Raw genomic sequence first — 18402 nt, 5'->3', positions numbered from 1 at the left:
ATCTCTAGTTGGCAGAACTACCATGGCAACAAAAGAATAACAAGACAAACTTTAATATCATGCAGATGTATTACCAAATGAAGTACATGCTCTCTATGTGCAAAAATAACATGACATTAAACATAAGAGACTGATCTTTGTGAGCTCAAAGCAAGATGGATACAGTTTGTCCTGCTTGTGTTCAGTTCTTCCTATTTATATTTTGATCATAGTGATATTTTCTGCAGACCTTTTGGCACTTAGTTCCAAGCCATCATTTGGTATTTGTATTACAAATTGGATTACTATTATCTAGTACACAACAATTTTGAAGCAGTGTCATTAACTAATGATGAAATTGATGAAAAAATATTTGATGTCATTCTGATATATGGATTCTTTACTACACTACTAATCTGTTCATCCTGATTCTTTTTTACCATCTCCTTTAGTTTTACTGATACCAGTAGTTTTAATAAAATTGTAACTTCTATTTTCTTGCAGTGTCAATATTTGTGATAGTGTATTATTGTCAACAGGTAAAATATGCTTAGTTTTGTTGTAAAATCTAAAACTATTAATTAACAAGGGACTAATAGAAAAAGTGGGTCAACTTCATGTGTGCAGAAATTATTGCCATATTACAGAGTGTTGTTAGAAACAACAGAATAGTTGTACAAGATGTATTTTGCAAAGTTAGAACCAGCACTCATATTATCACCACATATTCCATTTAAATAATAAAATCATTATTTCTGCATATTTCTATCAGTAATTTCCCAGCGGTATTAATTTCCTGATCTGATGTTGTTCTTGTGCAATTTTTACATATCAAGAATTCTCAAAGTATCATTAAAAAACATGGTAATCTGCACCAAATTGAGTTGTTTGAGAAGAAACTCATCTTTTAAACGAAACATGACTGAAGCTATGAGTTCTGGCATTAAAGTCTCACATTAAATAACATTTGAAGTAGCCATGAAAGTAATTCAGGTTGCAAATGTACTAATTTCACCTTTGGTATAATTGTTCAAATCTTGAATGTGATGGAGGAACATGGCTCCAAAATAAACACATCAGTTTTAGAACTTGTTCATTGACTATGCATCAAGTATATAATCCAAGTCCAACTGAATTGTTACAAAAGTTTTAATTCTTTTGACAACATCGTAATTAGCTGTCAAATATGGAGTAAGCCTATGAAGACAAAATAGAGTATATATGGGTTTGACTGTCCATGATTGGTTGATAATGAAAGTAAGATTTTAGTAAAATTAATCTTTTGAGAGCTTGTCCTACTTGTAACTAAAAAAACGTCAGGGACATTGTATTATTAACATAATTTCTGTTCCATTACAGACTTGAGTTTGGAAGACTCATTACTGAAATCAGCACCTGACTCTTTGGTGTAGTATTGAAAGCACACATTTGAAGTTTGTGTAGATCCAGAAAATGGTGCAGCTGTTATGGTTTTCTTTTCACGAAAGCTGTTGTCATACATGTGTCTGTACTGATAAAAATTTGATCATGAGCACTCGGAAATTTTAAGTTATTGAATTTTAATATCGTGGTGTTGCACAGGTTTACAATGGGAACTGAATTAGTACAGTGAGTCCTGAACTCGTGAGTTTTGTGCTGAAACATGGAATCCAAGCAGAATACATCCAGAAATGTAGAGGTTTTCTATCTTTGATTTAGTCTTCCTGTTGCACTTCACATTAGTATACATATTCTCAAACAATTAGCATAGTAGTAGGAAAAGTAAGTAACAAATTTAGATACATATAATAAAGTCAAATAGCATGTGGGGGGAGATCTACAAGATCACAAGAACAGGCCTCTTTTTTATGTGTGCAACATTATTTGCTCATTTTCTTAGGTCCAGTAAGAAATTACATCAGAGGGAAGACAATAACAGATGTACAGTTAACTAAATCAGTGTGAATTTAGCTACTTAAAAGATGTATCATATCGATTTTAACCTTCTGGTTTTATCTGTTCTGGTCGGTTCCTGTCTATTCTTGTGCTTATGTCCACTGAATTAGTATGGTTGGAAAATATTTTTGCAAATTTAAAGATTGAAATATATTTTGGCAGATTATGATTATACACTATACTTCTGCCTCAGATATGTGAATAATTTCATTTCTTGGTTTGCTGATTCTGGTTCTTGCTCAATTCAAATGCATCATTAAAAAACTGTGATGGATTTTCATACTTTGTCTACTTAAAATATTTATTACACATGCACATCTCCAGATATTGGTGAATATAGCTTGAATACATAATTACAGTTCTGGCTGGAACAATGGACATTGTTAGAGAAACGAAGTGATGCAGGGTTGCTCACAACTTCTCCATCTCATATGCTCACCATGAAAAATCCATTTGTACCAACTGATGATGACTTTTAGGTAACTGTCAGAAAGGCATAATTGACGATATTCAAAGGTGTACAAAAATGATAAACTCATACAGCTGTGGCAAAAATGATGGACTAGTACTTTTGCTGCTGTTGCGGCTGTTAATTAGTTGGTTGATTTTGTAGGTATTAAGGGTCTGATCAATGACATCTACAATAAATTAGTACGTATTAAGGGACTGATCAATGACTTCTACAATAAATTTTTTTGATTTTTCAGTATCAGAGACATACATTGTTGACAGACAAACAAACAAAAGCATAAAAGAATAATTACAATGAATGAACACAAATAAAAAATATCCAGTAGATTATATGATCTCTAAGAATTCAGTAGATTACTTCCAGCCAGCTGTCATTTAAATCGCTTCTGTCCCCAACCCAATATTAAAATCGCTTCTCCTGCCCACTAACCCATGGTCAGAAATTACATGTGAACTTTACAAGGAATGTTAAAACAGAAGAAATAATTGAAAATAAGCTAAAGAAATAACTGGAAATTAAGCTGAATTAAGCTAATAAAAATAATTGCAAATAAGCTAAAATAAATAATAATTATATTTTTAATTACCTTCAGAACAGCAAAGATTCGTAATAATTTCCAGACATACTTGCTGAGCAGTCACTATATTCTCTACATCCTGAATTTGTTTTCGGACTTCATTACTCTGAAAAGAAACAGCTATTGTATCAAGATCCCATCACCACGAACATATTTTTCAATAGACTCTTGCTGAATGGGTGCATTTACTGGATGTCCTCTGTATGAATCACACAACACTACATAGTGTTTTGTTCTGAGTTGGCAGAAGGAACAAGTATGATACAGCATAATGATACATTGAGGCCATCAGACAAAGATGTATTCATATGCCATATTAAATGAGTTCTTTCCTCTTGAGTCAGTTCAAAGCAAAAATATGTTTTTTTATTGCATACTTTTATTTTATGCTTTCTACATATATTTAGCTTTACTGTATGAATGAAATTCAAAACAAACTGGATTTATGAAAGTTCAGTTCGGAAGCCAACAAAGTAGTTCCAATATAGGTGTGTGGTATGGAAATATAGAGTTAACAGTTGTACTGAATGCTAGATCAAGCACGTAGGATTAAATGAGCACGTAAACAAAACACAGATATAATCATTAATAAAGTTCAATCCACACCCATAGTGCTAAGATTGACTTAAGTTTAAAGTTTCTTAACAATGAAGGAGGGATTCAAGGATATTAGAGCAATCTCTTGTTATTCCATTCCTGAATAACTTGTGTACCTACTTATGTTATGAGATCCATGGGTCTCATCTTTTTAATCAAAAAATGACTTTATAAGAAATAATTCTGGATTTCCTAATTTACATTTTGTTTTACCTTCATTAATTATTATCTTATTCTGAACTCTAGTACGGTCTGAGTCAAATCTTCTTTGGATAGCATCGTTATCAGAATTAGATTAATACAAAGTTGCATTATCTGCAAACAAATCTGAATTTGTAGATTCATTATTTAAGGGAAGATTGTTTACATAAAGAGAAGAGGGTTTAAACAGAGTCTTGATGGATCCCTGAATGAACAGTGAGTTTGTGAGCAAAGATGGAATGGAAATGAACAATGACAATGTCAGACTATGCTGTGCAAAAAAGTCACTTACATTGATCATCCAGTATTCAAACATTTAAAAGTTAAAAATATCCAATTATCTTTTGGTATTTTTGTTGTTGTTTTTATGGGTTTAATGCCATTTTTCAGCACATGATAGGCTACACATAGCGGCTGATATTTTTGTGGAGGAAGCACCAGAGAAAACCCAAGGAAAAATCGTTGACCAATGGAAGCTATTGTCAAGCTTTCTCACCCACAGTGGCCAAGCCCAAGACATGAACCCATGTGGACAGATGTGAGATCATGCTCATTATGAATCTCATCAAAGATCTCGATGATAGAATCCTACATGTCCTTCATGGTGATAACATGCTTAGCCAATACATGGATTTCCCATATTAATGATTTTGTCTGAAATCTTGAAGATATAACCCAATATTGTAAATCTGCTCAAGATGAGGTAAAACATCTGGCCTTTAGAGTGATGGATCTTACTCATTATCATGCTTTTCCAAGATCTTGATGATACATGCCCAGTCTGATCAAAACTGATTAGAAATCTGGCCTTTAGAAAGGTAACAATGCAAGATCACCTCATTAATATAAGTCGTTTTTGTTCATTATCAAACTCATCCTAGATCTTTATGATATAAACTTGTATTCTAAGTGCCAAAAAATATTGACTGATTCAGTTACACTGGTATATGCTGATTTTTACTGGTAAAATTTGTCCCTGTACCCGAAAGAAAATGAGACTGCTGATATTCATGTACCGACAAAAAGTAAAATGTGTTTTAAGTCTGAAAGTTAATATTATCTTGAGATCAGTCACTCTGAAGCCGATCTATTCTTTTCATGCAATTGTAGTCCCATATCCTTGATGACTTTGATCAATAACTGACAAGAGCAACACAGTACCAGAAGAAGAGTCAGCTTGCCTCTTTGATGAATTCAGGTGGCATAATAGTATATACATATGGCATAATGGTCTATACATATGGCATAATGGTCTATACATATGGTATAATGGTATATACATATGACATAATGGTCTATACATATGGCATAATGGTCTATACATATGGCATAATGGTCTATACATATGGCATAATGGTATATACATATGACATAATGGTATATACATATGGCATAATGGTCTATACATATGGCATAATGGTATATACATATGACATAATGGTCTATACATATGGCATAATGGTCTATAACTATGGCATAATGGTATATACATATGACATAATGGTCTATACATATGGCATAATGGTCTATAACTATGGTATAATGGTATATACATATGGCATAATGGTATTTGCATATGGTATAATTCTGCCATCCTAGTCTGTTGAAACAGACAACTTACAGTTAAGGATGGATTTACCACTGTTACCAAAACACAGTACTGGATTACTGCTGCATCTTAATAAGTGAGGGGGTATAGAAGCCAGTTTCATAGTGTAGTTGCTGTCAAAACAATGCCTGAAGCCAACTCTCACTTTATTTAACTAAATGCTGGTGTACAAAGCAATAAAAATTAAAGCACCTATATTTCTGCTTCATAGTTGTAAATCCAAGCTTCTGTTCAAAACAGCTTTTATTTCCTTTTGTTAAAAACAAATTAATAGCCATGTTTGTTTGCTGTTGGGCAGGAAAGGTTTTGATTTTGCCGCTTTCTATTCATGGATGACCATGCTGAAGTTGTAGGCTGTCACTCGAACCAAGGCGCTAAAATTAAACATTTTATGTGATGCATGTATACATTGTAACTATTTATTTTGTAAGTGAACTCTGAACCAAAGCTGTTAATTGTGTTTGGATTAAGCTGGTGACATATAGTGATGACAATGGATTGGGATTACATATTCCAGTTTCCTTTGACCCTTCCTACCCGATTTTACATATTTTGACATTTATGTACGGGCATGGAATCAGAGCCAATTGGCTATCAAAAAGTTGAATTCATTCCCACCTTAAAAAGGCAGATTCATTATCCATAGAGCACTTGCCAGCAATATTTTTCTGGGTATCATGTGATTACCATGTTGACATGTGCTCTCTCCTTGATGAATCTGATTTTCTCCAGGTTGATGCAACAGTGACAGGTTTCTGGTCATTGTTCTCTGAATAAATATGTTGAGAATTATTATGATGCTTTAGTTCCTTTAAGAAACATTATGTGAAATTAATTTCATATTTTCGAGAAAAAAATTGTTCAACAACAATGGAAAGGGGCTTACTGTTTATATCACATGACTACTGGACCTCTGAGGTAGCAAGATTTATTTAGTCCTATGACTAGCAATGCAAATGGCGAGTACCAGGTTATATTTCGTCAACATTGTAGTTTCATCTCATCTAGCAGCAGATTAAACATATAATCAAACATTAATATCTCAATTTCTTAGAATATAAATCATCTTTCTATTGATTTCATGCAGGTATGGCTCGAGTTAAGGTCATTTAAGTTTTCTAGGCCCACTAGTAAGCAGCAACCCTATGCTTCGACTGTGCTGTGTCTGTAAATTTCAACTTTTGTCAACAAATGTCAAATTATTTAAAACGGGATGGAAGGTTCATAGGAAACTCGAACTAGGATTACACTCCTATCAGGGTCTTGATTTTTGACATGTTATCAAAGCAGCTCCTGTACAAGTCAGATATGCATACACTCAATTTTCTTTCTCTAAAGTATTGTTTACAAGATAACTTTCCCTACTTTAACAAATTATAAACCATGCATTGACAATATTTGCTGATTAGCATCTGTACTGGTAAAGTTCAGTCTTATACCGACTTTTTCCATCATGCCAGTACAAAATAATGGTAGTTTCACAGCCCTAGTGGAATCCCTGACTGAAACAGAGATGTTTTAATAACAAGCTTTGCCAATTTTATTTATATAAGATTATCTCATCTGCATGGTTCTTACTCATTAACAAACTTATCAAAGAATTTGATGAAAATTTCATGATATATACACAGACTGTAAGTCTGATGAAAATTAGATCAGAAATATGGACTTCAGAGTGGTAGCAAGAAAGACGCACAAATAATGGACCATACATAACGGATGCAGTACTATATCACAGGCTCACCCGAGACTTGCGGCCAGGTGTGCTAGAAAAGCCTCAATGTATTGTACCTGTGAAATCATGCACTGAATAATCTGCAATGGTTCAGTTGAAAGCACTTCAGACACAGACTTGACAACAGCACTAATGACCTCACCAGATGCCAAGCTCATCTGATTGCACATTATGTTGACCAGAATTCCTGAAAATACATTTTTAATTTCTTTATGAATAAAAGGAAAATCTAATTTTCCTCCATAATATCAAATGATGTTTCTCACATATGTCAGCTAGCCCTTTATGTGCTTATAAGGCACAAAAAAAATGTTTTCTGTTGGCCAACCACCCATTTTTCATTGTCGACCCTAGCACTTTTCCCCCTTGGAAAAAAAAAAGAGAAAAGATTTAAAAAATCACATTAAATATGTATGTTTTAAAAAAATGACCTGACCATAATTTTAAAACTAGTGCAATAGGAAACATATTGGGAGGCAGCCCTAATATTGAATTTACATAAGTATAATACATATCCAATTTGGCCAGTCCATAATGCACCAGTAGCTCAGCATCTATAATGTTAGCAACTGGTGCATTATGGGATATACACAAGAACATTCAGCACAAAAGAACATAAATATGTTCACAAAACACAAACGCCTTGCCTTCACTCTTTCACCTGTAGTCATATGTGCATCAGAAACTTATCTAAATAAAAATCTTGACATGAATCATTTAACTTTTAAATGTAGGTCACTGTTAATAGTTTTTGGCAATCAAGTTTTGTACTCATCAAAATGAATCTATATACCAAGACAATGTGGCCAATAATGTCTGAGAAAATGACCTAAAGCTTGTGTGTGTGTGTGTGATTTGGATTTTTAACATAGCTTTAACAATTTTTCAGTCATATCGCTACGATGTCTGCAGTGTGGCAGTTTATAGTGCCTAAAACTTGAGTGAAATCACTTAAGTGCAAGGCGTGCGTGTGTGTATGTGTTATCAGTTTTTAATGTAGCTTTAACAAATTTTCAGTCATATCACTATGATGTCTGCAGTGTCACAGTTTATAGTGATGTCTAGCACTAGGGCATAATGAAGCAGACATGTAACATGATGTCCCACCCAGTCGTATTATCCTGGCACCAGGCCGACCAGTCCTAACACTAATCTCATAATGCTGAGCACCTAGCGAGGCAGCTGTTGGTTCCATTTATATAAGTCTTTGGTATGACTCGGTCAGGGAACTAACCACTAGGCCACTGGATTGGTCTTAAGTGCAAGATTAAAGTAATAAAAGTTTAGTAGGGTGACCTTATAGCCACCACATTAAATGTATATACCAAACTATCTCTGTGACAACAATTAACAAAGCATTATTTATCCAATTTTACAGACATTAAAAAATAATTACTTTAATTTCTCACTTTCCACACATCAGATGAAAGCCATAAAGAATTATCATACCAGAGAATGTTACAAGTGTTATTTCCTTTAAATCAAAATAGCCTAACCTGTGACATATGCATGCAGTAAAACTGCCTGTGGAGACTTGACTGGTTGGCCTAGCAAAGTCTCTAGAATGCTTGGAAGCTGCATTTCTCTACAGACCCTGCTTAATTCTGCATTGTCCTCTGTAACTATATGTAGACACTGAGCTTAAAAAAAAGAAGAAAGAAAACAATAAATATAAGTCTGTGTTTTACAATATCATATTTGAACAGGCCCTATCTGACCCATCCCCAGTGGACTCGGACATGTAGAATTGTCTTGATGCATTATCCTGTATGTCACAATAAGCAAATAATGGAGGCATGAGTCACAGTACAGTGACTCAGTGGTTGCTGTGCAACATTCATGACCAAATGGGTGTATGTTTTCATACTACCATTGGATCATCCCAGATGGCGTCTCTTTGGGCAAGGCAAGTTACTCCAACTACATCCATACTAAATAACCGGCTTGTGTTGCTGCAGCATGAAATACCAAACCATACTATCTTGAACCATATCCATTTTGACCCATACATAAAAGCAAGCCTTCTGAAGGTAAGGATGCCAGCATACACCCCCGTACCCACTCAACTAAGCACATGTCCCAAAATAGGATAGAATAAATTGAAAACATATTCAATGACTACATGGCACTCACTTGGTGACCAAGTAATTAATTCTCCTCTAAATAAAGTCATTTCAAATTCCTCTGACAGAAATCAGGCAGTCAGAATATGACTTGCTGGGCTGACCTAGTATGTCAGTTATTTATCAATGTATTCATTGCCCTGACTGGATGCATGAAAAAACAACTAATTCACTTCTGACATCATAATGTTTACCAATTATGTCTTACACTAAGTTTTCAAAGATTAGGAAAAGCCTTGCTGAGAAAAGCCTAGTAGCTGACAACAATACAGAAACAGTTGTCAACATTAAATTTATTTTAAAGGAAATAAATTAAATTTGTAAGAAATTCCACATAAATCAAGACATCAAAGTGTGCCTGATATCACTCATCTAGTTTATGTAGCTTAACAGTTGTCTGTTCCACCAGGCAGGTTTATGCAGTATTGTATGAACACAGTCTTGGTAAGCAATTGACCAAGCTTAATTTCTTGTTGATTTTACATAGCAAAATACAAATCTGTTCTAAAGACAATGACATAATTAATATGAATAGATCGAAGTCATTCAAGATCTTGATGATATCAACCCATTTACCAAGCTTATGAGAAATTGGATGAGGAATATAGTTTCTTGATATCAAGAGGTAATAAGCACAGCCAATCTGATGCAAGGTGTATCGTTAATATCTCATTTATTACAGAACCTGTCAATGACAACGATAATATAAACTTCATATGGAGCAAACTTTAACTGGAATTCATTCTCACAAGTGGTAACAATCTCAGCTAATCAGTTACAAGATTAAAGATCTTGCTCCTAACTCAATTATATCTAACAATATAAGACTATTTAAAAATTTGATCAAAGTATGATCAGAAATATAGCTGCTAGATTGTTGACATGCTCAAGGCCACATCAAATAATATGCATGAATTTCACTCCTAATCATAAACATCCAAACTTTTCATAGGGACTCCATGGGGCCAAGTGGTCTATGGTGCTAGTGGGGCCAAGTGGTCTATGGTGCTAGTGGGGCTAAGTGGTCTATGGTGCTAGTGGGACCAAGTGGTCTATGGTGCTAGTGGGACCAAGTGGTCTATGGTGCTAGTGGGGCCTAGTGGTCTATGGTGCTAGTGGGGCCAAGTGGTCTATGGTGCTAGTGGGACCAAGTGGTCTATGGTGCTAGTGGGTCCAAGTGGTCTATGGTGCTAGTGGGGCCTAGTGGTCGATGGGCCTAGTGGGGCCAAGTGGTCTATGGTGCTAGTGGGACCAAGTGGTCTATGGTGCTAGTGGGGCCAAGTGGTCTATGGTGCTAGTGGGGCCAAGTGGTCTGTGGTGCTAGTGGGGCCAAGTGGTCTATGGTGCTAGTGGGGTCTAGTGGTCTATGGTTCTAGTGGGGCCAAGTGGTCTATGGTGCTAGTGGAGCCTATAAATTTCCAGGTCTTTTCCAGGTTGAAATTAATTTTTTCAAGGTTAACATATGACCATTAATGAATGGAACTAAAGAACATTTTGGATTATAAAACATGCATTTTCCAGATCTGAAGATGTTTCTCTTTCAATACTCTCAAAAAACATATATGTCAGAAAAGATGATTATGTACAAAACATTACAAAACCACAAAATAAGTCACACGAAACAAATCTATCTTCCTATAAATTGGCATTTAAAGCCATTTCAATGAACAGAACACAAATCCTAACTTTACTTTGCTGACCTGCATTATGTTGCTACGTGGAAACAACATAATGAGCATAAATTATTTTGTTTCCTTTCAAATCTTTAATTCTAAAGAATTCTAGAGCAATATATGTGCATGTTATACAAAGTAAACATTTCTTTTCACAGTATGAAAAAAACCACCAATAAATGCAAAGTATTAGAATCTTGTCTTGTAATGATAAAAGTTTTACCCTGAATTTGTGCCACTAAAATCTCAAACAAGATTTTTCAACCAACCTAAACTCCTTAAGACGATTTGTTTACAAATTCCATCATTTAAAGACATTTACAAAAGGGTTTATTTAAATTTTGACGAAGGCCTTCAAAATTATATATTGTTGTATAAACAAGGACTGAATTTTCTGTAAAATCAACTTGTCTTCTTGTAGTTCAATAAACCAGTCCCAAAACCTGTACTGACACATGGGCTCTTATCGTTTCTTAATATATAATAAAAGGTATGACAATTTCCCATTTCTCCTGTGTTCTATTCAAGATGTGGAGCCAATGCTTCAAGATACATGTCACTGTGTAATAGTTCCGCACCAAAGTTCAGCTCAGAGATTCAACATTTTTCTAATCCGGGTTTCCTCTAAATATTCCAATCCCATTTTTTCACATTCTGACATTTAGGATAGAGTGTGGGTTTCAGAGCAATTACATATTAAAAAAATTGGAATTTGACGCCACTGTAAGATAGCTTACCAGCAGGCGTAGCAAATTTAAACTATGATATATCGACTTTTACTTGCATGAAATCAATTGGAAAATTATTTATTTTCTCAAAAATGGCAAGTATTATATTTGTAATGTCTTTAATCTGCTAATAGACTAGACGAAACTCGGCATAGATGAAACCTGACTGGGTACTCGCCATTTTCAATAATAGTCACATGACTTCACAAATCTCAAACAACGACAACGGAAGTCCAAAAGTCATGTGATAACAACAAACTCCTTTTTAATGTCGTTGTACAAAATTTCAATTATATTAAATGAAAGTCTGATACCTTTTGCAAAAACCAGAAAGAACATATAATTCTCAACATATTTATTTCGAGAACAACTAAAAAAAACTTTGCCAGTCTGGGTCATCAAGCAGTGTAGTTTGGTTCCCTGCTTCGCATGCTCCCTTCTTGAGAGAGCACATGTCAACGTGGTAGTTTTTGTTGTTGTAGGGTTTAACGCCATTTTTCAGCACACGATAGGCTATACATGGCGGCTAGTTTTTAATGGTGGAGGAAGAACCCGGGAAAACCCCGGAAAGAACCACCAACCCACGAGAGTCAATGTGTTAGTCACGTGATACAAAAAAAACTCCCGAAGTAGGTCTCAGAATAAATATAAAGGATTTTGTGCTCTTTTGTTTTTGTATTACAACCAGTATACGACTTTCATTTAATATTTTTTTCTACAATATATGAAAATGACAGTTGTGAGATTCTGTGTGCTCATACGATTAGCAATTGAAATTGCTAGTACCAGCTCAATTTTCATCAACGCATCAGTTTTATCGTCTTTCAACAGATTAAAGACATAATGATTTTAATACTCGCAATTTCTGAGAAAATAAATAATTTTCACATCTATTTTATGCAGGTATAACTCGATTTAATAACGTTTAAGTTTGCTAGCCCATCCGCTAAGCAGCTATGCTTTAACGCACAGGTGCTCGATGCAAGCTTGATCTTGATAAAAAATCATACAGATTAACAAATATACCTTAGATTACCCCCATGACCCGTTCTGACATAGGACCCTCTCTATCATACTATATAAGAGAGAAGGTACGTAACGGTGTCCACAAACATAGACCGCACTACAAATGAGGCGCGAGTTAACCAAGGGACCTCAAAAAATTGAAAATAATCAATCTGACATCGAGAAAACCGGGGGGGAGGGGGGAGGGGGAGAGCGGCATTAGGGAACTGGGCTGTTTATTGACTGAATCCTCATTTTACAATCACATCAATAATAATTTTTAATAGCGCTCTTTTTCTAATAAATTGTTTGTTATTCTGTTTAAATAACATTTATTTTCAAAATGTCCAACATACGAAACATCGTTCCAACTGGTTTCAACAACCAACCATCATGTGTACACACAACAAAATCTGTGTATTACGTCACTGCTTTTTGTTTTCTTGATGAGTCTGGTTCCCATAATGGTGTTTAATATTATCCTGCCAAATCGGGAGTCAACAGAGCAGGGAGCTAGACTAACTGTTGATACACCAACAAACAAGATTCCTTATTTTTAAAAAAACACGCAAAATTTCTTTCGTGAGACAATTGTCTACGTTGAAACTCAACTTTTGTATTGCTCAATTAGTAAAATACTGATGGTGTGATTTCACTGTAATTAATAATGAAACTTCTTATCATCCTTGAGGATATCTCTAAGTGCCAGTTCAAGAATTCTCTGAAACTCGCTTGCCCACAATGGTATGTATCTGTAAAATTAAGATCTTTATTTTACGAAGTATTCATTTCACTTGGCTGCCTTGCTATATCTGATCACAGTTTTGAAAGAGTCGGTTAATTTAAGGTAGTTTATGTTACATACACAATATTTTTGTCAATCTGTATTTTTTTCCTTCAGATTATTGGGTTTTTTTCTCAACATCAAGCTCGCATCAAGCACCTGTGCTTTAACACCACCATGTTCTCCTCTTGTGATGCTAGCCTGACTTTCATACCTTCCATATAAAAAAAAGATATGGATATCGAACTGTCAGTGAAACAAATAGTCTACCAGACGAATCTAATCCAGTGAGTGTTTGGATTGTCTCAACAAATATATTTATGGCAAGCACTCACCATCAGTTTAGTTACAACTCAATTACATAACACTTTCGAGCATCAAGTTGTGTAGGAAAATTCCTGGGTTTTTCCTGACTTTCATCAATATTTGCAAAATTCAAGGACTTTTCACAGTCGGGAACTTTTTTTCATTTCTCCCAACTTTTTCCTGATTTTGCATTAGCGTGGGTACCCTGCATTTTAACAATGCCTGCAAATTTGATAAATTGAATGATTTTATATGTCAATGGTTTAGCCAAGCCAATACAAAATCAAGATCATCTCTCTCTCAAACTCATCACATAATGTGCTAAGAAAAACATCTTTTTTTCTTCATATCTGTGAAACCCAAGTATACTGAAAACCTCTCAAAACCAAATAATTTATCTGTGTGTGTACACACACACACACACACACACACACACGCACACTAACCAACTGCCAGTGGAAGCTCCATTCCCTGGGAAGACATATGGATATACTGAGCAAGGACTGTTACAAGACCATCCTTATTGAATGTGGACACTGCAAGCTCACTGCTTTCACTGGAAAATAATGGAATATATTCAGTGTATCTTTTGACAAAAAGTACACTTGAAACTCATCACTTGCAGAACCAATGGAAAGGTTATGTAACTATTTTCACTCTATATATGCTAATTATTTGAGTATATTACAACAGCAAGACCTTTTACAATGGAAATAAAAGTTTTGGGGTTTACTAGGAGTACAAGTCCCTTTTACACTGAAATGTGAGTTTTGTGTGTGTTAGGAGAGCAAGTCCATTTTAGGGTGGAAATGTAAAACATTTTGTATGAGAAATTAGAGTTTTGAGTGTATTAGAACAGCAACCCCCTTTTGCAGTGGAAATGTGAGTTTTGTGTGTATTAGGAGAGCGAGCCCCTTTTACAGTGGAAACAAGAGTTTTGTGTATAAGACAGCAAGCCCCTTTTACAGTGGAAATGAGACTTTTGTGTGTATTAGAACAGCAAGCCCCTTTTACAGTGGAAATGCGAGTTTTTAGTGCATTAGGAGAGCAAACCCCTTTTATACTGAAATGTGAGTTTTGTGTGTGTTAGGAGAGCAAGCCCGTTCTAGGGTGGAAATGTAAAAACAAAAGTCCCTTTTACACTGAAATTTTAGTTTTGTGAGTATTAGGAGAGCAAGCCCCTTTTACAGTGGTAATGTGAGTTTTGTGTGTATTAGGAAGGCAAGCCCTTTTGCAGTGGAAATATGGGTTTTGTGTGTATTAGGAGAGCAAGCCCATTTTACAGTGGAAATGTGAGTCTTGTGTGTATTAGGAGAGCTAGCCCCTTTTACAGTGGAAATGAGAGTTTGTGTAATAGAACAGCAAGCCCCTTTTACAGTGCAAATGCGAGTTTTGAGTGCATTAGGAAGGCAAACCCCTTTTACAGTGGAAATGTAAACTTTTGGTTTTTTCATGAGAGCAAGCCCCTTTTATAGTGGAAATGAGAGTTTTATGTGTTAGAACAGCAAGCCCCTTATACACTGAAGTGTGTGTTTTGGGGTACAGTACAATGGCAGCTCATTCACTAGAAGCAAGAACTGGACGGGAACAAAGTCTGCTATCACATTCTGAGTTCCGAGGAGGGATAGGCAGAGACAAGCTGTTATGATGTCTTTTTATCCTGTCTTGCTAAGAGAACAAGTATATGTGAAATTTTAATGGGAAGAACACAGATTGTTCTTAGAGGTAAGAAAAATCAAAGCATTAATGAAGATAAAATTATACTTCTGGATGGGGATTAGGCCTTGTAAAGTCATCATTTTGCAACAGAGAAACAGATCCCTTGGTAGGACATGCCTTAGGAAGTTGTGCAATGACCAGTCAACAATGTACTGGAGGATGGAAACCCTTATGAATTTTAAATGAGATGCTATCATAGTGGCAGCAAGATATTCAATATGTTCACCTGGCAGCCTTACTGGATGTCTGTGAGGCACAATTTTCATTAAATTCTGACTAGATATAGGAAGTCTGCTGATGAAAATATATTCACATGCCCATCAATTCTAGAGATGCAACAATAATAATAGATCAAGATGACAATCATGGTGGCCATGTTGGAGGTCAAATCAACATCATTTACATAAGCAACTAGATATCATAACTAGTCTAATAACCCCATGTCAATACAAATTTCTGTTGCTTCAAAGTAGCAATAACAAGCTTTTCCAGATGGCTGCCATAGTGAACACACTGGATGCTAGAAAAGCAAAATGTATATATAGCACCAACTAGACATCATATTACTGAGGGTGTAACAATATACCAGTAAACTACACCGTCATTACGGTATATCACAATGTAAGTATGGTCATAACTGTATCCAATTTTTATCCGGAACTGGTTTTTAGTGCACCACTGTGTTCTATCAGACTTATCATCATTACTGTCATGGCAGCATGACCTATGATATGCTGTATCATATAGACAAGTCGTTCTTTATAAGAATTATATTGTATTTAAAAGTCTCCCTTGCACCTAAAGTTGCATCAATAACAGACAGTTGTTATAGCAACAGATTCTTATGTTACAATAACTCCATGTCTGATTCCTCATGACTGGAAACTTCTGAGTTATGTGTTACAAAGGTTTTGCCAGAGAGTCACACAGGTGTAAACAATGCTGCAGTTGTGTTGTCAGCTGTTAAGGAATGGGGAATTACATCCAATCCTCCACCGGTAACTGACAGTGGTTCAAACATGGCAATAGAAGCATAAGAAGCAATTGGCTGCAAAGCAAACACATAAACAAACACCCACAAAGTGGATTGATGTGATTACTATAGGACTCTGCCTTGAACAGGGCCCTAATAATTGTCCAATATTGACAATTGATGTGATTACTATAGGACTCTGCCTTGAACAGGGCCCTTATAAATGTCCAATATTGACAATTGATGTGATTACTATAGGGCTCTGCCTTGTACAGGGCCCTAATAATTGTCCAATATTGACAACTGATTGTTCATAACTAGAAACTATCCGCATAACCAAGAATTTTGTTTATTGCCTTGAATTCACATTGTTCAGTATTGGAGACTTACCAGAGGTTCAGCAGAAGGTGGACTGACTCAGTCAAAATTTGCTCCTGATCCTCAATCTCTTTTCCGTTTGTCTGGTTCATCTCTGCTGGGATCATACCACCACGATACTGCCAATATAGCATTAAAAAATGCATCAAGAAATATTAATTTAAAAGTTTCAATTTAATACACAAAGATGGACAAATAGACCTCAAGGTGACTTGTCTTACTTTACTGCGACTGAGCCTGTAATTTGGTATTGTTCTAGTTTATCAAGGATATATATATATATATATGTATGTATGTATCTGGACTTTGAAGTACCAATATTTCCAGTCATGACCATCTGAAATGCTGTAATGTCCATCCTCAGTAAACGTCTATAGTATGTAGGCCGTTATTTTTTTGAAAACCTTTCTCTGAGAACATTCAATTTATTTTGTGAAGTTCATGTGATTATAACACTAACACAAGAAAGGTGTAGGTTGAGAGCATTGCATCTCATTCAGCCTGCTGTTATAGCCATGGCAATAGTATGTTGTGCCTTTGTCTATGTTATGAAGTGAACTATTTTATAAACAAGCTCCCACATATTTGATTGAGATTTGGGGTGGGAGAAGGTAAGCTGTATTCCCCCTATTGAAGATCGCCAAAGATATTAGATGCAATGTTGATCCCACAGTCACGATGTTATGAATCAACCCATAGGTATCCAGATTTAGAAAAGACAAGGCATTTGTGAGAAAATATATCTGCAGACAACTGGAACTTGTAACTGACAATGTAAGCAGTCCCAACTTGTTAGTAACTTGTCAGATTGTGACAGCAATTGAAAGTAGAGTCTTACATAGACAATGATCATCTGATGTCAATGTAGACATGGCAGGTGATGTAGAGGAAAGGGGATAACTGAACTCAGATGGGAGTGGGCGGAAAACATCTTCAGTCTAAGTCTGCAAGTCAGAATTTCACTCATCATAGATCTAAAATTGATGAGGGAACTCGAGTGCCAGTTTTCGTCTGTTTTAGATTAAGGAAGTGAAGCCGATGTCTCTTGTGTTATCTGCGAAGTAGTTGGAGAAATATGTTGAGGATGGTGGCTCACTACACTTGGAGCATGTTATGAATTAAATTCCTTTACTTCTAAGGTATCACTAAGAAGTGGCTCCCTCTGGGTGGCCGAGGTCTGAAGGCGAGTGAAGAGACATCTCTTAGGAACTGAGACTCCAAAATGGACATTGTAAGACCTGCCAACTCTAAGAAAACCTTCTCGGTATGACAGTCAATTTTTCCATACGTTGGATCAGTTTTCAGTAAGCTGCAATAAATTATCATATATTGCTATTGTCAAACTGGGAAAATCTGCATTTAAAACTCCATAAGTTTGATTCAAGTCTGATGTAGCAATGGAAAATATGGCAATCAAAAGTATGTTAAGTTTACCTGAACCTTAATTACCTCCAGCAGTTACATGAACTGCAGTTCCAAAACCTATGAGCACAATTGCTTCTTGATGTCTCAGCTTGTCATAATTCTTTACAAAAATTAAATTTCACATGGGCCATTGCGATGACAATCATCTTTCCCACAATCTGACATACTCAAATCCACATATGA

The 18402-nt window shown here is 35.5% G+C and overlaps 1 protein-coding gene across 1 annotated transcript in view; it reads right to left on the bottom strand.

Moving 5' to 3' along the window:
- LOC149779859 (HEAT repeat-containing protein 3-like) overlaps nucleotides 1-18402 on the bottom strand; it is a 74308-nt gene that overhangs the window by 44563 nt on the left and 11343 nt on the right. Inside the window, exons 4-8 of the mRNA XM_089936530.1 lie at nucleotides 16807-16913; nucleotides 14171-14280; nucleotides 8602-8745; nucleotides 7162-7292; nucleotides 2973-3069 (exon numbers count right to left, since the gene is read on the bottom strand). Of these exons, the coding sequence (XP_089792656.1) occupies nucleotides 2973-3069; nucleotides 7162-7292; nucleotides 8602-8745; nucleotides 14171-14280; nucleotides 16807-16913 (589 nt within the window). The remainder of the gene's footprint in view (nucleotides 1-2972; nucleotides 3070-7161; nucleotides 7293-8601; nucleotides 8746-14170; nucleotides 14281-16806; nucleotides 16914-18402) is intronic.

Source organism: Sinohyriopsis cumingii, chromosome 16 (assembly GCF_028554795.1).
Source record: "Sinohyriopsis cumingii isolate HCF-2022 chromosome 16, ASM2855479v2, whole genome shotgun sequence".
Lineage (NCBI taxonomy): Eukaryota > Metazoa > Mollusca > Bivalvia > Unionida > Unionidae > Sinohyriopsis > Sinohyriopsis cumingii.
Note: the sequence above shows the minus strand (reverse complement) of the source record. Positions and strands in the feature narration are given on the sequence as shown.